This window comes from Pinus tabuliformis, chromosome 5_1, assembly GCF_031772625.1.
Source record: "Pinus tabuliformis cultivar Carrire ecotype Pingquan chromosome 5_1, CPIR1, whole genome shotgun sequence".
In the NCBI taxonomy this organism is placed as follows: Eukaryota; Viridiplantae; Streptophyta; class Pinopsida; order Pinales; family Pinaceae; genus Pinus; species Pinus tabuliformis.
Genome location: NC_142305.1, coordinates 530,704,568 through 530,722,844, shown reverse-complemented (window position 1 = coordinate 530,722,844; position 18,277 = coordinate 530,704,568). Strand labels below are relative to the sequence as shown.

General features: G+C 33.7%; 1 protein-coding gene across 1 annotated transcript in view; it reads right to left on the bottom strand.

Moving 5' to 3' along the window:
- LOC149165871 (uncharacterized) overlaps positions 1–9,753 on the bottom strand; it is a 41,294-nt gene extending 31,541 nt beyond the window's left edge. The window contains exon 1 of the mRNA XM_089432409.1: positions 9,300–9,753. Within this exon, the coding sequence (XP_089288535.1) occupies positions 9,300–9,647 (348 nt within the window). The 5' untranslated portion in view covers positions 9,648–9,753. The remainder of the gene's footprint in view (positions 1–9,299) is intronic.
- Positions 9,754–18,277: the final 8,524 nt, after the last annotated feature.

Below are 18,277 nucleotides of genomic sequence, written 5' to 3'. Positions count from 1 at the left end.
CCTTTGCATTATATAATTATACATTATATCATTATATTTACTTTCAACTTTCAACCAACTTTAAAGACTTTAGTAATATAATTTCAACTTCCAACCAACTTTAAAGACTTTAGTAATTGACATGATAAATTCGTTTTCATTATTTTTTTTTTTCTATATTGACGACACATTTTTGAAAATAAACGTGATCAACCTCTTCAAGAATCCACGGGATAGATTATATTTCAATATTGTTCCACATCAATGGTGTTTTTCTTAAGATAGACTCGACATTTATATCCTAAGACAAAAGTGATTGGTTAACACAATGTGAATCATGTATTTCCTTGTTTTTTTTTTGGGTTGACCCAGGTTCAAAAGTGATTGATTAACACAATGTGAATCATGTATTTCCTGTTTTTGGTTGACCCGTGTTCAAAACTTTTCAAACTTGAACATGGATCTTTGAAATTAGCTAAGAAACGTTATGATTTATTTATTTTTTTGTGTACAATGGCTTCATTTATCACCATTGCCTTTGCCTTGGAGATGGGATCTAGAATGGATAATGGATCCATAAGAGAAAATCAAAGACATATTTGAAAAGGTAAAGTGTCTGGGGCATTGCACAATTGTAAGTTTTCAAAGACATATTTGAAAAGGTCAAGGGTTTGGGGCATTGCACAATTGTAACTTTTCAAAGCCATATTTGAAAAGGTAAAGTGTTTGGGACATTTTACAATTGTAACTTTTCTACCCATATGGGATATTTGGCATTCTATGTATTTGGATGTTTGTGACTAAAAATTCATGACCCCTAAACTATGGTGTGACTAATTATTATTTTAAACTTTATGTTCAAGGATGGAAAGCAATTCTCATCTAAAATTCAATCTTTGTAAATCCCAACAACTCTTACTAAAAGTTAGTAAAACATTTACCACCATTGTCAAAAAAATAATTGATAATCATAAACCAAAGTACACCCAAACACTCATTGTGAAAAATATTACATTATTTGATATGCTAAAACCAAATTCCTACAAAGTATCCATGACCACCATGAAAGATAAGCATTTCTATTATTAGTCATAGTTTTAAAAACTGGTCGATCTGAACCAAAAACCGATCAAACCGGCCAGTTCATTGGCCAAACCAACTAAACTGGTCAAAAAACCCGATTAATAGCCTCATTTGCCCTTTTTTTAGATAAACTGGTTGATTCATTGCCAGGCCGGCCGCGGACCCACCAGAGGCATTCTTGGAGACCTGTGAGTAGGTTTGGAGGGAAAAGAAGGGTTATTTCCCTCCAAAAACAACCCCTCCAATTAAATAAAAGGAGGTCTCCCTTCTCATTTGCCGCACACATCTCATTTAGAGTTTTTGTGAGCTTCATTGTGAGCTTGGAGAGTGTTTAGTTTTTGCTAGAGTAGTGGAACAATAGAGAGTTTGAGCTAAGTAGTAGCCACCATGCCTCCAAAAGCCAAGTACACTGCGTGGGCTCATCGTGATATGATTGATGACAAAATGATCTGCAAATATTGCCAAAAATCTATTGAAGGAGGGGGTATTAACAGGTTCAAGCAACACTTGGCTGGGATAGGAGGCCATGTAAAGCCATGTGGAGCACCAAATGAAGTAATAGGGAAAATAGGGCAGAATACCTTCAGAAGTTTGAGACTCAAGTCACTAAACCAACAGAGAAATTTGTGACTCAAGCAATTGCAAAGTTTGGGAGTCGAGAGTCAAACAACTAAGTTTGATCACGATGAGAAATTTCAAATTTCAAGTGATAATGTTGATCACTAATATCATATATGTAGACTTGTAGTAGGCCAGTGGCTCCATAGCTTGTACGTTTTGCTTTTGGACTATAGTGGCCATTTAGAGCCTCGTTGATTATATATTTTGTTGTTGATATGTATTGCACTTGGTGCCATTTTGATATATTCACCTTTACATGGTATATACATGAGCAAACTTTGCATGTTTTGTGTCTATTGGTTTGGAATCATGGTTTTAAATCTTAGAATAGTTTTTTTTCTTTAAAAATTACTTATTTCATGTGTTTTTTTAAACTAGTTCATCGAGATCTAACTAGTCCTAGTTTGACCGATTCCAGTTTGAAACCCTATTTATTAGGTGAACCAATCTTGTCATCGATTCCAGTTTTTAAAAGTATGTTATTAGTACTCAATGAAACACAAAGAAAAGCTTTTGATACAAACTCCCGTGTCCTATTAAAAACTCAAAGTGGAACATACTTACCCAACTTCTAATTTGTTAACTTCAAAATATTATGAAGGTCTTATGAACCTCACACTATATATGCCATGTATAGCCATAATAAATATTTCGACCAAGTAGAGGTCGCCCTCTTTGTCACAAAGCACGCATTGTGATGTCCTTGTTAATCATAATAGTTCACAAATATTGAGTTCCATATTTCCGTAGGGAAACCCAGCCCAAATAAATAACACTACTTTAGTCCTTATGCTTTTTGTTTCTTTGTACCTTCAACTTTATTTTCACATTTCTTTAATTTCCACATATTTAGTAAATTTTAGTGGTTTTACATATGTGGAGATAAAGAGAACAATGTGTTTGCAAGAGATGAGGCTTCCTACCCTTGTTATTCACTAAGTGAGAGATCCATCCAAGAAGAAGTATCATGCCTCGTGGTCTCACTACCCCTTTTGTTCTGCACTTTTTCTTTTTTTTTTTCTTGCTTCAAACTTACTTGGTGAATTCTCTTCATTTATTTCCACATATTTAGTAAAGTTTAGTGTTTTTACATACAAGGAGGTACAGAGAGCAACATGCTTGGGCTTGCCTAAGGTTCCTACCCTAGCTCAATAGAAGATTTGTCCTAGAAGAATTATCATGCCCAGTGGGATTCACTCAACGGGTGATTTGTCTTGGAAGAAGTATTGTGCCCAATGATCTAACGTAGGTAGCCTTAGAGTCCAATGGAATCTAAGGGTGTTCTCTCGTTCAAGGAAGCCCTAATCCACACTCCCAGACCACCACAAGGTATTAATGGCTCAATGTCTAGCAAAGGGCATTTTTTTGAGGAGAACACACCAAATCCACCAAGGATTACCTTCAAGTGGACTTATCAAGGAAATCATTTATTGTTGGTCAAATTTTGGCTTATTTAATGGCCTTATCCAGTAATATTCTATGACAAAGGCTTCTTTATAGTTTTGTTCTCAAGTGTAGAAAAATCAGATCCTAAAACATGGCCTAAGGTTTCCAAAGGTGAGAAGAGCTCTTCATGGACCCTTGGTATCTAAATTTTAATACAAGATTAGTATCTCTCTTCAACTTACTTTAGGTGCATTTGCCAAATCTCCCCATGCACTTTTAGGAAGAGGAAATCCTTGCCTAAGTAGAGAACACCCTGGTGTCATTCATTTATTATGACAAAAGCAAATACTGAAACAATTTATGCTCTTTTACAAATATTTGCATTAAACTAGATCTGAGCAAAGGGCTCCTAGATGAGATTTTGATGGAATGGGAAGGATCCCAAATTGGGCATAGCCTCCAAATCTCCCTATGCACTTTTGGGAAGAGGAAACCCTCGTCTAAGTTGAGAACACCCTAGGATCGTTCATTTGTTATGATGAAAGCAAAGACAAGGAAGGGTTTATCCTCTTTCACAAGGATTTTCATTGAACTAGATCTAAGCAAAGGGCTCTTAGACAAGATTTTGTTATAATGGGAAGGATCCCAATAGACCCAGGGCCTATTCTACAAAAGCATGGCTTCTGCTACTGAATCTATAAGCAGCCTAGTGATTAATGGTAACTTTCTCGAAGAAATTTGAAGGTTCAACTATCCACAAGATCCAATTTGAGAGGGGTAGCCCCAAGAAGCAAGAGAGCTCTTGAACTCCTACAAATAATTTCATATGGAGAAAGGGAAAAATGGAAAGCTCAACTAAGAGGGATTAAAACCTACCCCCTCAAAATCATTGGGAAAGTTGAAGACCAAGTACTAAAGAAGCTAAAAATGTCTTAAGGAGAATCAACTTATGAGGTAATAAAATATGAACTTTGAAGAGAGAAGAGTTTATCATTGTTATCCTAGATACGGAAGCTCCTTCCTCAAAGGGTTGTTGGCAAGTGGAATGAAATCAACAATCAAATTTGATAAATTCGTTTAAGTTTGATGAAAGCAAAGACTCTCCCACAAAGATTGATCAAACCAAAATAGCACTAGGAAGAGCCTAAAGCTTGTTTTTGCCCATCAAGTAGTAGATTTGAATTCTCAACACAAGTTTAGATGCATCAAGGCTACATTGATCAAAACAAACACAATTAAAACACAAGTGAACAAAATTAGTGAGAATTACCAAAAAAAACTCAAATCTAAGAAATCATTTCAACAAATGAAATGTTTTAATGTGCACTAACTATTTAATCAATATGTAAAGATCTATCCATGTACAACAACAAAGGAAAGAAAGTTTGTAAGTAGGAAAAACAATATCTAGAATCGACCCCAGCATACATAGGAAGGGTTAATGATATTGTCAAAAGATGTCCTTTTGAATCTTGTCACTCCTATTATATGACTTAAGCCACTATAATTTTTAATACCATTGATAACTATTTCACAAAAAACACCTTGCTATAACTATCCAAGGTAGACCCAGTAGACTTCCTTAATATGTGTCTTAAAACAATATATATATATATATATAGTGTTTTAAAACTATATATATATATATATATATATATATATATACATACTTGTGTATATTTTTGTTTTATTTTATTTATATTTCTATTAATTATTTTTTATTTAGTTTATTGTATTTCCATTAATTATTTATCAAATGATCTTGTCTAGATTAGGGTTTTGACTTATTTTTATAATTTTTTAATACACTCCTTTAAGGTCTGATTTTTTTTAATAAATTAATTTAAATATTTTTCTCAAAAACTAGGTGTTTAATATAACGATTACTTATTAATATTTGTTTTTCATAAAGTAATAAACTAATATCACAATTTAAATATTATTTTTGAAAAACTAGTAATATTTGGTTTTAACAAATTAATTTAAATATTATTTTTCAAAAACCAACTGTTTAATATAGTTGTTACATATTAATATTTTTAATAAATTAGTAAGCTAATAGCATTATTTAAATATTATTTTTCAAAAATTAGTAATATTTGATTTTAATAAATTAATTTAAATATTATTTTTCAAAAACTAGTCGTTACCTATTAATATTTTTAATAAATTAATGAAATAATATTATTATTTAAATATATTTTTTCAAAAACTAGCCGTTTAATATAGCCCTTACTGAATAATATTTGTTTTTATTATATTAATAAATTAATATCATAATTTAAGTATTATTGTTCGACTATAGTCGTTACTTGAAATTATGTCTCTACATTGCTCTCTATTTAAGCCTTTGCAATGGTCTGCCTCTTCATCTGAACCTGATAATGAACCACACTTGTTGGTTCGAAAGGCGTCGGCCAAAAATTTCTCTTATGTGATTTCTACTGAAAGACTTTGCTTAATTCATTATGGATCACAGAAGCTTGAATACAGAAACTTTCTTCATTTTCATCAATTGGGTCTAGCTTAGGTGATTATACGAAGGAGTGATATCCTCCCCACCCAAGTCTAACTACTACAAGTAACATGTTGAATTATTAACAAGTATATTGTTATAATGGCTTTGAGCCATGTTATTGACCCATCTTTGTGATTCTCAACCATCCTCAATTGAAAAAACCTTTTTTTCCTTTTCCTTTTTCTTTTTTTTCCAAAATAGGAAAAAAACCTACATTACTCAAATCTACCAACGTAAACTTTGTTGATACAATCTCAAGGCCCCAACATGCAATTGCATCATTGTGGGTAAACAAAACCTAGCCACTTGAAATAGCCCACTAGCGGTCCATAAGGGGGAAAACTTCTACTCTTGCCAAATGCCTCTAATCTTGGACCCTTAACCTAATTTCTTACATTTGAAGTAGATAAACTCCTAGCCAATTAAAAGCAACTTAAGGTCATACCATAGAATCAAAAAAGTATTTCAATCCCCTATAATAACCCCAAGATAGTCGGTATCTGTTATTCTCCATGTGACTTAACTCTACATGAAGAAAATATCTATCACAAGTTGTGGTTTTAACTCTTACCTAAGGAGGTATATTAAAAACCCTTACAATATTTATATACCAAAAGTGATTTAAAAAGAAGAATCTAGGCTACGAACCCCTGGCCTAATTATAAACCAATGTTCCACGGGGACGCGTCCCCCAGGGTCAGGTGCGCGCACCCCTCGCGCCCCACGCACCCGGGACGGGGAGTCTCTTGGGGGTGCATTTCCCCACGCACCCTTTTTGGGGAGTCTTGGGGAGACGCAAGGGGGTGCGTTTCCCCAGTGTGGGAGTCTAGACTCCCCAAGACTCCCCAAAAAGGGTGCTTCTGGGCGCCCCCCTTCAGTATGGGAGTCTAGACTCCCCAAAAAGGGTGCGCCTGGGCGTCCCCCTTTAAATTTGTCTAATAAGACTTAAAAATTCAAATTCAAAATCAAAAATTCAAAACTCAAAACCATTAAATTTTATTTTTTTTAAACTAAATAACTAAAACTTAAAAGTCTAAAAAAAAATTAAAATTAAAACTAAATAACTAAAACTTAAAAGCCTAAACCTTAAAGTTAAAAGCTCATTTCATTTCAACCCAAAGTCATTTCCATTTCACTCTTAACTATTTTTGAGTTTGAACTTTGAAACTTTGAGTTATATAGATTTAGTGTTCAAACTTTGAAAATATACTAGTATGTTTTGCTTTCAATTTAGATTCTAGAATGATGGATGATGAATTTAGTTTTTAAATCAATGTAGATTGTAGAATGATGAACCATTGAATGATGAATGATATCAATCAATGTATTTGAATATTTTATTATTGATTTTTATTTTTGTTTTTCGAATCTCATGGTATGTATGAATAATAATTAATTCAATAATGAGACTTGTCACTTGAGTATGTCATATGAATGATGTATGTATCAAAATGAATGATGAGGATGGATCAATGATTCAAATTTCAATTGTCTATTTAATATTTTTATGCTTTCATTATTGAACAGTGAACAATGAATATGAACTTGAAATATATATATATATATATATATATATATATACACACACCTCGACGACTCCCCGCACCCCCGAAATTTCCCTAAAATTTGAGGGTACTCCCACACGTCCCCCCTGTGCGTCTCCCCGCACCCGCGTCTCCCCACACCCGCGTCTTGGTGGAACATTGTTATAAACATATAAATAGGCATAAAATTTCTCTATAGTTTGCCCCTTACCTAACATGATGAGTGATCATCATTGACTCAAAATGTCAAAATTTAAAACTAAAAATAAAATGTGAATGTGATTGTCGCTTTTCTAAGCCAAAAAAACGTCGTAAGTACTTTATTGCTCGAACCAACTCAAATATATAGAGTACTAAAATAATTGTTTGAAAAAAAAATAAAATGGTATGTGACAAGTCCTCGTTGTTGCATCAGTGAACCAACTCACAATATATGGAATAGTAAAATAACTGTTTGAAAAAAAAATTAAAATGGTAAGTCACAAGTCCTTGTCGTTGCATCAGAATTTTGCATATTGCATTTCTCGCATCCACCTCAACCTCAAAGCCTTATTCCAAGGCTTACTCCATATAGGCTATCTTGGCCATGACTTGATGTTCTCGTCAAAACACTTCCTCTCGCATGGCTTTTACAATGAAATGAACTTATTTATAGTTAGCAAGAAAAGCGCATTGCTTTTACAATGAAATGAACTTAGTTATGGTTAGAGATAAAATGCGGTGGTCACGGATTTGTAGACGGGTGTATGACATGCAAAAACTATGGAATAAACTTCCTAAAATAGTTTAGGATTAGCCCTAAAGGTCTGGAAGCCTTCGTTGGATAAATGACCATTCCATCTCCATTCCTGCGGAAATTGAGATACACAAGTTCTCTTTTGTCCGAATGCAGATTCGTTTAGCTCACTGACAACTTCTCGATATGACGTCGAGAATATTTGGTAGAAGGGATGGCGGTGGCCCTCTTCCTAGATCTTCATTGAAAATATAACCTAATATAAAATCCACAAACGAGTCGATATACGATCGTGGTCGGAGCAGAGGAAAAAGCTGCAAAAGGGAATAAGAAAAATTTTTGACAAGGAAATCAGAGCCGGCTGGCCTATGCTGTTTTCGCACGTCGAAAGGTAATTTGAAGCCGAGCCGAACAAGTTTAATGCCATTAAAAGCCATACACGGCCAGGCAGATGAAACGTTAAGTCGATGACCTCAGAAAAATAAAGTTTCCAAATGCAGCTCTGTAATTTTCTTTTTCCTTTTTGAGGTTGGAATTAATTTTAAGAGCACCAAAACAATTTATTTTAAGAGCACTTTGAATTTACAATTAAATTTTCAGAAGAAAAAAAGAATAGAGCAGTGCATGCCCGCCAGTCGATCTAAACAGGTCAGATGTTTTCTCCACGTCGACAGGTAATTTAAAGTCGAGCAGAACAAGTTTAATCCCATTAAAAGCCATACACGGCCACGCAGATGAAACTTTAAGTTGATGAACTCTGAAAAATAAAGTTTTCAAATGCAGCTCTGTAATTTTCTTTTTCCTTTTTGAGGTTGAAATTAATTTTAAGAGTACCAAAACAATTTATTTTAAGAGCACTTTGAATTTACAATTAAATTTTCAGAAGAAAAAAATAAATAAATAAAATATAGAGCAGTGCATGCCCGCCAGTCGATCTAAACAGGTCAGCAGCAACCAGAAACAGAATAATTTTAAGCCTTCTAAAAGTATCCAAATTAAAGCACAATAACATAACTGAAGCAAACGGTTGAAATCTTCCTTAAAGTTTCAAGGTCAAGGTAAAGACACCGAAATTAACAACTGTTTTATTCTCTCCAGACCGAAGGACGACTAATTTGAAAAAAAAATCAAAAGAAATTTAAGCTCGATAAAGAACATGAGTAGGCAATCAACAAGATGCACGAGATCAAATCACGGAACAAGAAAGAAGCGGGAGCAACGACAACATTTAGCTCAAGTGTTTTTCCGTCATTTACTTCTTGAGCTCCACCACAATCCATTTAAAGAAAATTAAAGCGAGATAAAGCCTCATAAAAACCCTCATAGAACGAAGCAGAAGTAAAATTTAACCTCCAACAAACAACTTTTAAAATTCAAAATGTTGTAAAACAGAACCAGATCGACACTAAAACAAGCTCAGAATTCGACTTACCTCAGCGATTTTTTTTTCGATTTCAGCAATTGGCCTCTCGAAAGGAAGGATGAAGGGCTTAGGCTTGATAGAACTGGGCTTGAAACTCGACAAGTAGCTCAGATAACCGTCTTTGAGGTCCCCGCAGACTTTCTCCGGCCACGGATACTCTGTTTCGCGACCTTTCTTCCCCTTGCGGATCTTTGCGCCCATAAAAACAGGTGCGACGACAGATCGCTGGAGGACTCGAACAATGGACCTCTCTGCAACGAGCGAAGGCGCAGCGACGCCATTGGAGCTGCTGCTGCTCGGAGACTCGCATCTCGTGTGACAATAGTTCAATGCGGGTGAGAACGCGAAAGAGTTCATTGTTCCAGCAATTTCGAAGCTCTAAAGGAGCGTGAAGCAATGTGTCATGGATCTAATAAGGTTCAGAGTACCTCGCAGGCATCGATCGAGGAGGGAAGGTTGGAGTTGGTGAAGCGGGTGGACACATGGCGTGGAGGCCGTTCGTTTATGCCCTAGCGGATTTGACGAGGTCTGGCCTGCATTTCGGTTCATTTTGTTTTGTTTCATTTCATTTCCCTTTTCTCCGGGTGGAGGACTTAGGTGACCTTAAGCCTATTTTTTTCATGGTTGCGTATCCGTGGTCACCTACAAAGATTTCCCGTGTGACCTGCAGACTTGTGAAAATATGTTTGTTCTAACTAAAATACAGACTAGTAGTTGTTTTTGGAATAAAATATTAATACTTAGATATGAACAGAGACTTTAAATTTAACAACATAGAGATTTGAAAGAGACCTTGAATCCCCTTTAACTTGTAAAAGGGTTTTTAAACTAGGAACACATGAAGTAATTGTTATTAGAATAAAATATTAATAACATGGATCTCGAAATTTTTGGTTAATAAAATATTAATAACATGGATCTCGAAAAAGGTAGTTTAATATTTATTTTTTGGTTAATAAATAATTATGTTACAAGTTAAAGGGTTTTTAAACTAGGAACACATGAAGTAATTGTTATTAGAATAAAATATTAATAACATGGATCTCGAAAAAAGCTCTGAGTTTATTATTTATTTTTTGGTTAATAAAATATTAATAACATGGATCTCGAAAAAAGTAGTTTAATATTTTTTTGGTTAATAAATAATTATTTTACTGTAATTTGAGTTAAATAGTTAAGAATATATGTTTTTTCCCTAGGTAGGTATCTTGTGGATTGAAACCCCACATGGAAAAGTTTCTGTATGTCTAGATCCTTACCAAATCACATATTTTTGTTACTATGAACTTGCAAGTTTTTTTTGTTACTATGAACTTGCAAGTTGTGGATATTAGTATGCACAATTTTTTATTAAATCAAATGTGTTATATCTTAAAATTTATGTATTATAAATGGTAAACTAATTCTTTTGTTGATTCTTCTTTAATAATTGTTCATTTATTTGATATCTCGGGTCTCTATTTGTGTTGCTTAATGGTGAAGAAGAGGAGACTTGGTGTAGAGGAAGAACCAATCATGACCTTACTTATGAATCAATGGGGGATATCATAATGATTCTTATTAGGTATGCTCCAAACTTCTAATGAATGTGTTACTATTTCTTTATGAACAACATGTTACACCCTATATACTTTGTAGTGTACTCTACATTTTTTCAATGAATATGATTGATGAGCTAAAAGTGTGTTGATGATGTATCTACGTATTATGTTTGGGTCATGCTAGGATGATTGATGTAAAAGTGTATGTCTACTTAATAGCCTAGACCCCTTTGGTCTTCAATCATAGCTGATAATTTTAGTCCCCATTACAAGGTGCTTAGTTTTATTGTTAGAGTCGGCTACCCTTTGATGGCAATAACACCCCCTGAAGTTGGACATTTATGTCATAGGTAGGTATTCATGCATCTTGGGGTGGATCTAATAGGATACATGATCTACAAGAGCCCCAGTCACTTACTTATTTTATATGTTATGTAAAGGTGATTGCACTATATAAAGGTAGTTATACCTATGTTCAACACACCTATTTTGTACCCCGCATGTACCCCTTCTCTTATGTATGTACCACACTTTGGGCAAGAGATAATGTTGCTCTTACTCATGCATTTTCACATTTATCGAGGCATTAGTCACATTCTTTGAGGCACATATGGACTATTTGTACACACATGGACATCATCTACACATACCATGTGAAGAGATAGAGAGTGCTCCTTGTATTTACCACTTTTTGGAGCTGATTTTTATCCACTATGAGGGTCAAGTCGCACGTGTGGCCTCTTTATGACAACCTAGGGGTTATTTTAAGCATATGATGACTTAAAGGGGTCAATTAAGTGACTTACTAACATGAAGAAATGGCATAGCACTCATGTAAAGCAAACTTGATGATGTGGAGGTGACTTAAGAGTATTGTTTGAGGACATATAACCCGTTTGGAGGAGAAGTCCACTTATGAGAGCATTATTTCCACTTTTAAAGAGATGGTTCCACCTCCTAAGACTAGATATTGGAGGAAACATGGGCAAGAATGCTTGATTACCTATTTAAAGTATGTCCAAACCATTTTGAGGAGAACATTGAGCCTATAAGGCTAGTCACTCCCCTTCTAAGGATGCCATCACCTCTTTTGTGAGGCTTTGTGTACAAGTGGCATCATTTACTTGTTTTTTTACTTGGTCTCCTTACTTGTGTGGATGACAAGTTACTTTTATGTTGGTTCCTTAACCTAGAATTAGGGAATAAAGAATGGGAAGGAGTTAGAAGCTTCATTTATAAATAAAGGTCGTCCTCTCATTCCAAATTGTTGTGAGTTGTGGGAGATCATTTTCATAAGCCATTAATAGAAGATCTTTTCTTGGACTTTTGGTGTCAATTCTTGGAGCTCTCTCTATCTTGATATTTTTTCTTGATTTATCATTGAAGATATTATTGTGATTGTTCAAGACTTATACAAGCTAGCAAGATTGATCCATTGAAGGGTAATTTTGTCTCATGGAAGGAGGACATCTAAGGTTTGCATCTCTCTTGTTCTCCTTAATTGGCTTGATAACTACTCTATCTCTTATCTTGATTGGTTTTATGCTCCTTGGCAAGGTTTGTAACTATTTTTTCCAACCCATTGTTGATCTTGTTGGTGAAGGTTTTCCCTTGATGAAACCCTTATTTTAGGGCCTTGGTTTTCATGGCTTATCTTTATTAGACAAGGGAATATTTAGCCTCTAGGCTCTAGTCTTACACTCTAATTTATAAGCTCTAGATAACAAAATATTATAGGCTTATTGTTCTTGACCCCACGAGGCACTAAGCCTACTACCAACAACCAACCAAAAAATCCTAGAAAAAAACAAATTATTTTCTTCATTGTTTTATAAAGATAAAAATACCAAAAAAAGAAGCATAAAAGATAACATCAATTAAAATAGTTATCCACTGTCTATAGGAATATAATGGATTATTTCATTTTCTAGACATATTTGTCCAAGTGTTGTGACTAATCATGAATTATAACCCGAAGGAGGCAAAAAGGATCTTGCATATAAATATCTTTAATCTTTTCTCCAACTTCACTAAAAGCCAGTTCCAATCCTCCTTGTTATAACTGTTTGGTTTGAGATGGTATCCCAAGTATTTCATCCCATCATCTAAATTCTTTAGCTCATATGGAAAATTATATCTTAGGTGTTGGATCCCTTTATCATCCAAGTTGTGAAAGGAGATACTAGATTTCCCTATCATTTATAAGAATTTGAGTGGCTTTCCCAAAAAGAGGTACAATTTCAAGGAGTTTATAAAAAAATCTAATGGGGCCATTGCAAAATATAAGAACATTGTCAAGAAAAAGATGATGAGTAATAACAAGAGCTTGAGCAATGGTTGTCCCATTGAACTCACCTCTCCATTTTGTTTCTGATAACATTTTGTTTAAGCCTTCTGCCACCAAAAGCAAGAGGAGTGGAGATATCGAGCATCCTTGTCGAAGACCCCTCTAAGAATGAAACAAAGGGGACACATAACCATTAACTAAAACTATAAAGGGCACAGTTTCGATACAACTCATTATCCATAATACATAGTTCGGGATGAAACCTATATGAGTGAACAAGATCCTAATATATAACCAACTAGCCCAATCATAGGATTTTCAAAGATCTGTCTTGAGGACAACCCCTTTGAATTTGTGTATTTTGATGCTATGAATACCTTCTTGAGCCACACCAATTTCTTTCTGTATCTATCAATCTTTTAGGAAGATAAATTGTTCTTTTGAGATGGATTTAGACAAGATAGGCTCCAATCTCATGGAAATCACTTTGGCAATAACTTTATAGATATGATTACATAAGAAATAGGATGGAAATTGTCTAGGGTCTGAGGATTATCCACTTTTGGGATGAGGGCAATGAAGGTAGAATTGAAGGTTGGAAGAAAGTTGCACTCTCTCATTGATTCTTCAATGACCTTTAGTAAATCTTGCACAAGGATGTCATATAGGCCCAAAAAAACCATCAGGACCTGGACTTTTATCCCTTTGAAAGGAATGAAGGATCATTTTGAATTCTTCCTCGGAGACATCCTCCATTAATGACTTGTTTTCCTCCTCCTAAATGAAGTTGGGGAAAGACTGTGCCACTCAAATGATTTCTACAATGGTTACCCCCTCTGGTGCTTTAAAGATATCTTGAAAGTGATTCTTCCCTAATGCATCCATATCTTTGAAACTTGAGAGATCTCTTCCATCCCCATCCACAAGGGTCCAAATAGTGTTGTCCATCTTACATCCCTTAGTGTATGCTTGAAAGAATTTTGTATTTTTGTCCCCACTCTCCAACCAGATTGACCTACTTTTAAGTTTCCAAGCTGCTTCCTTTGATTCCAAAATAATTTTTCTTTTAGCCTCCAAACAGATGAAGGCCTCCCTTGACTTGGCATCAATGAATCCTTCACCTCCATCATTGGAATAAGAATGGATCTCCTTCTCCACTTCTTTGAGTTCTTGATCTTGGACTTGTCTTTTCTTAAAGGCTCATTCCTTGGTTATGTTTTTTATAAGTTTGAGAGTGGCCTTAAATTGACTTGTTGCAGAACCTCCCACCTAAATGCCATAGCCTTTCCAATGGTTTTTTTACAATAGAGATGAATTCCTCGTCTTTTAACCAATAGGAATTCATTTTGAAATGACTAGAAGGCTTGTCTTATGACCCTTTAGCTTCCAAGATAATTAGAGAGTAATCAAACTCCCCCCTATTCCTAACCATTTGTCTGATCAAGTTAGAATGCTCTATCATTTTACAATGTGCTCTTCTCCTGTTTGAAAATTTCTCCATGTTGCTTTGAGCTTTGTCAATTCGATATCAACTAACTTAGAGGTTATTAGCTTATGGGAGAAGAATTCGACTAGTGAATCTGGTTTGGCCCTCGTAGCTCATACCTTTGAAGCCCCCGGTGAGAAACTTAGATCCCCACCTATGATCAATGAGTTTGATTTCCCAAAAGATTTTGATAAAAAGTTGTCCCAAAATTCCACCATGTTTATAGACAGACCATACAGATTAATGAGAGTCAAAGAGGTTCCAAGGTCTTCAAAATGAAAATCTATTCCTATACCAGATTTAGTAAATATAATATATATATTGAAAATTCATAATAGTTTTACATGTTTTAGGTTTCCAGGATAAAATCTCACTTAATGTGTGCGTGTTTGCTATTGAATATTTTATATTTTATTGAGAATTTGTTTGCAAGAATTATTTGTGGAAGGTTAAAACCTACAAAAATGAGTCCATACTATGGTTTGGTTGTTGTGCATGATCCTAAGAAATGTTGAACCCTATTACTAGTACAACAATTTTTTTTTTTAAATAAGAGTATTTGAATGAGTAAAAGAAATAGTGTCATGAATCATCAATGGAGAAAGCTAGAAGAATTCTAGATAATGATTACTAGTGTCATAAGAGTACATCACACTCTTATTGGGGGAGGAGTCAAACCAATCACGATAAAAGATGACTTTTTTTTTTTGAATTTAGGCTTCTGTGATCCATATTTTTGTAAATTGATTCTTTCGGTAAAAATCACATTGGAATTTTTGTGTCTACGCGTTTCGAACCATCCAGTGTGGTTCATCATCAAGACTAAGATGAAAAGTTTGATCTGGGTGATAGAATTGAGTCAAATAGTTGCAATCAATAATCATAAAGAAAATATTAGAGAGAAAATAACGTTAAAAAATATGATAATAATAAATATTGAGTTAATATACAATTGAAATATTAGTAAAAATATAATAACACAGTCAAGTCAAACATAACACCAAATGAAACAAGGTCAAAAAAATATAATAAAAAATAAAAATAATATATACCAAAGAATATATATATATATATATATATATATAAAGTCAAGGGATCTAAAAATAACAAAAAAACTCATCAAAATTAATTAAAAAAATAAAATAAAAAATAAAAAATATTAAAAACAATTATCAATAAACTATCACAAATAATAAAGAACCAAATTAGTTCTAAATAATAATAATAATAATTAATAAATAAATAAATAAAATAAAATCAATAACTAAAATAAAAAGATAAATAAATCAAACAGATAAATATTGGAAAAATTAATAAGAATAATCAAATTAATTAATTAATGAAATTATGAAAAAAAAATAAAACAGAAAAAGACCATTCGGATAAAGGTCAAACATAACAAGAAGAAAAATAAAGAAAAGAATTTAAGTTAAGTATAAAATATAAGGAAAAGAAAACTTTTAATAACTAATTTATAAAAATACATATGATTAATAAACTATAAGGAGACCAAATATACCATATAAAAATATTAAAAAGAGTATAGTGAAAATAAATTAATAATAATAGAAATTAGGGTACAGTAAAACTAAATTAATAATAGGAATTGAAAGAAGAAACAAAAATATCATCCTTATAAAAAAAATCATCCTTGTAAAAAAAACAAAAAGCAATTAAGAAGACTTGTCACCTGGAATCACACAAATTTTGTAGCATGTGAATGTTGTGGTCTATTCACGTAACAACTAGAAGCGCATCTTAAATGTTGATTAGTTGTATTTCCCCTTAAATGGTTCATACATATTATTGGATCATGATGCAACATTTGACGCACTTAATGCTCCTCTTAAGACAAAAATATTAAGACAAAAATAGAGACACTAAACCTTGATGCACATGTTGATAGCACTCTCATGGACATTAATACTATCAATTGAGAAGTTGAGGGACTTTAGTTAGCTCAAGATGAATTTTTTGACTACCTTGATATGCTTCAAAGCAATCTTCTTGTTGGTTTGAGAAAGACCAACCAATTGGTTAGTGTGATTAAAAGAATATCGAATGAGACCATGTACATATTATGGATTTTGATTGCACACTTGAGTTAGGTGCTTTCAAGTTTTCTTTAAAGAAGAGTTTCCTTATCCCAAAAAGAAACACATTAGAAGCAAACAAAATTGTAGTTTATAATTGATTTGAATATGAACATGAGCATATGCACGCCTTTGAATATGAACCATTTCATTTTCAATACCTCAATAAGTAGGGATGTCCCCACCCAAATAATGCATCCCCCATCATCCTAAGTAAGTTTGATATAATGAGGAGATTAACATGTTTGGATAAATGTGTTTAGACATCATCAATTTTTAACTTGTATTTTGTGTACGTTTGTAGATGTGCAACAATATGTAGGTGTGGCTTCAATTTAGGGATGTAGACATATAGTGCCATTTTATTTTTCCTACCATGTTAGGTACATTTGACGTAATGAATGTTTGGATGTGTGTAATTGCTTTACATACTAATATAGGCTCTCATGAGAATTACATTCTTATATCATAGATGTGCAAGCTTCTCCTAGGATCTTCCTCTTTTGGAATGTGCTCAATTGGTTGACTATTCTATTATTATGATCTGCAAGGTTTGATAGATCCTATGTTTTGATCTCTTTTTCATATATTTTCTCTAAAAATTATTTTATCAATGTCTTGGATGTTGTTAATGTATTATCAATGAATTGACTAACTATATGCCAGGTAACTGTAGAAGGAGGTGAGTGTAATATCCTCGTATTGACCCTCAATTGTAATGTAATAAATCATGTATATGATGTGGCTTATGCGAGGGTAATAAAGCTGTGTGGCTTGAGATATAATGATCCCACATTGTAAATAAGTGCAATGCAATGTTGTCAATTATGTTTGTTTCGGGTGGATGGAATAAATTATTATTATCTTCCCCACCCAGCTTCAATTACTGAAGTGACATGTTGAGTTCATTTTGAGTATATTGTTGTAATGGCTTTAAGCCTTGTTGTTGAATGAAGCATATCTTACCCTTATCTACGAGCTGGAGGGTGGGCTGTTTTGTTACATAGGAAAAAAATACAGTGCATTGCAAATGTTCCTATTACGAAGGTTGAGGCCAAGGCCTAACTAGAAAATGCAAAGGAGTCCAAGTGGTGGGCTAGATTTACAATATAGCAGATATACTTTCAATAATATGCTATTGTGTATGTAAAATCATATATGAAGAGGGAAAATGCATAATAATATGTATCCAAAAAAATGGTTGCTCGAGGGAGAAAGGGGCTTTGATATGATGAGAGGGGAAGAAAAAAGGGAGTGTTGGGTGATTTGATCTTGTCATTACACTTTGGAAGTACTATATTTCCTTGTCCATGCTTCCTTATAGCCTTCCTATTGATATTTGAATTGTGGGTATAAACTAGATGTTTGTGTCATATATGACATATCCTGAGAAGAGGGGGATCTATGCATCAAAATGTCTTCTATAGTATTTTCCATACATTCAAGGATTTTTTACCATCACATATTTTATGCAACCATTCATGGGCATGGAAAGGAGACAAGCTCTAATGCCATGGGCATATTTCTCCCTAATTTTCATGCTTATTCAGATGGTTGTTATGGTTGAAAATGACATAAAT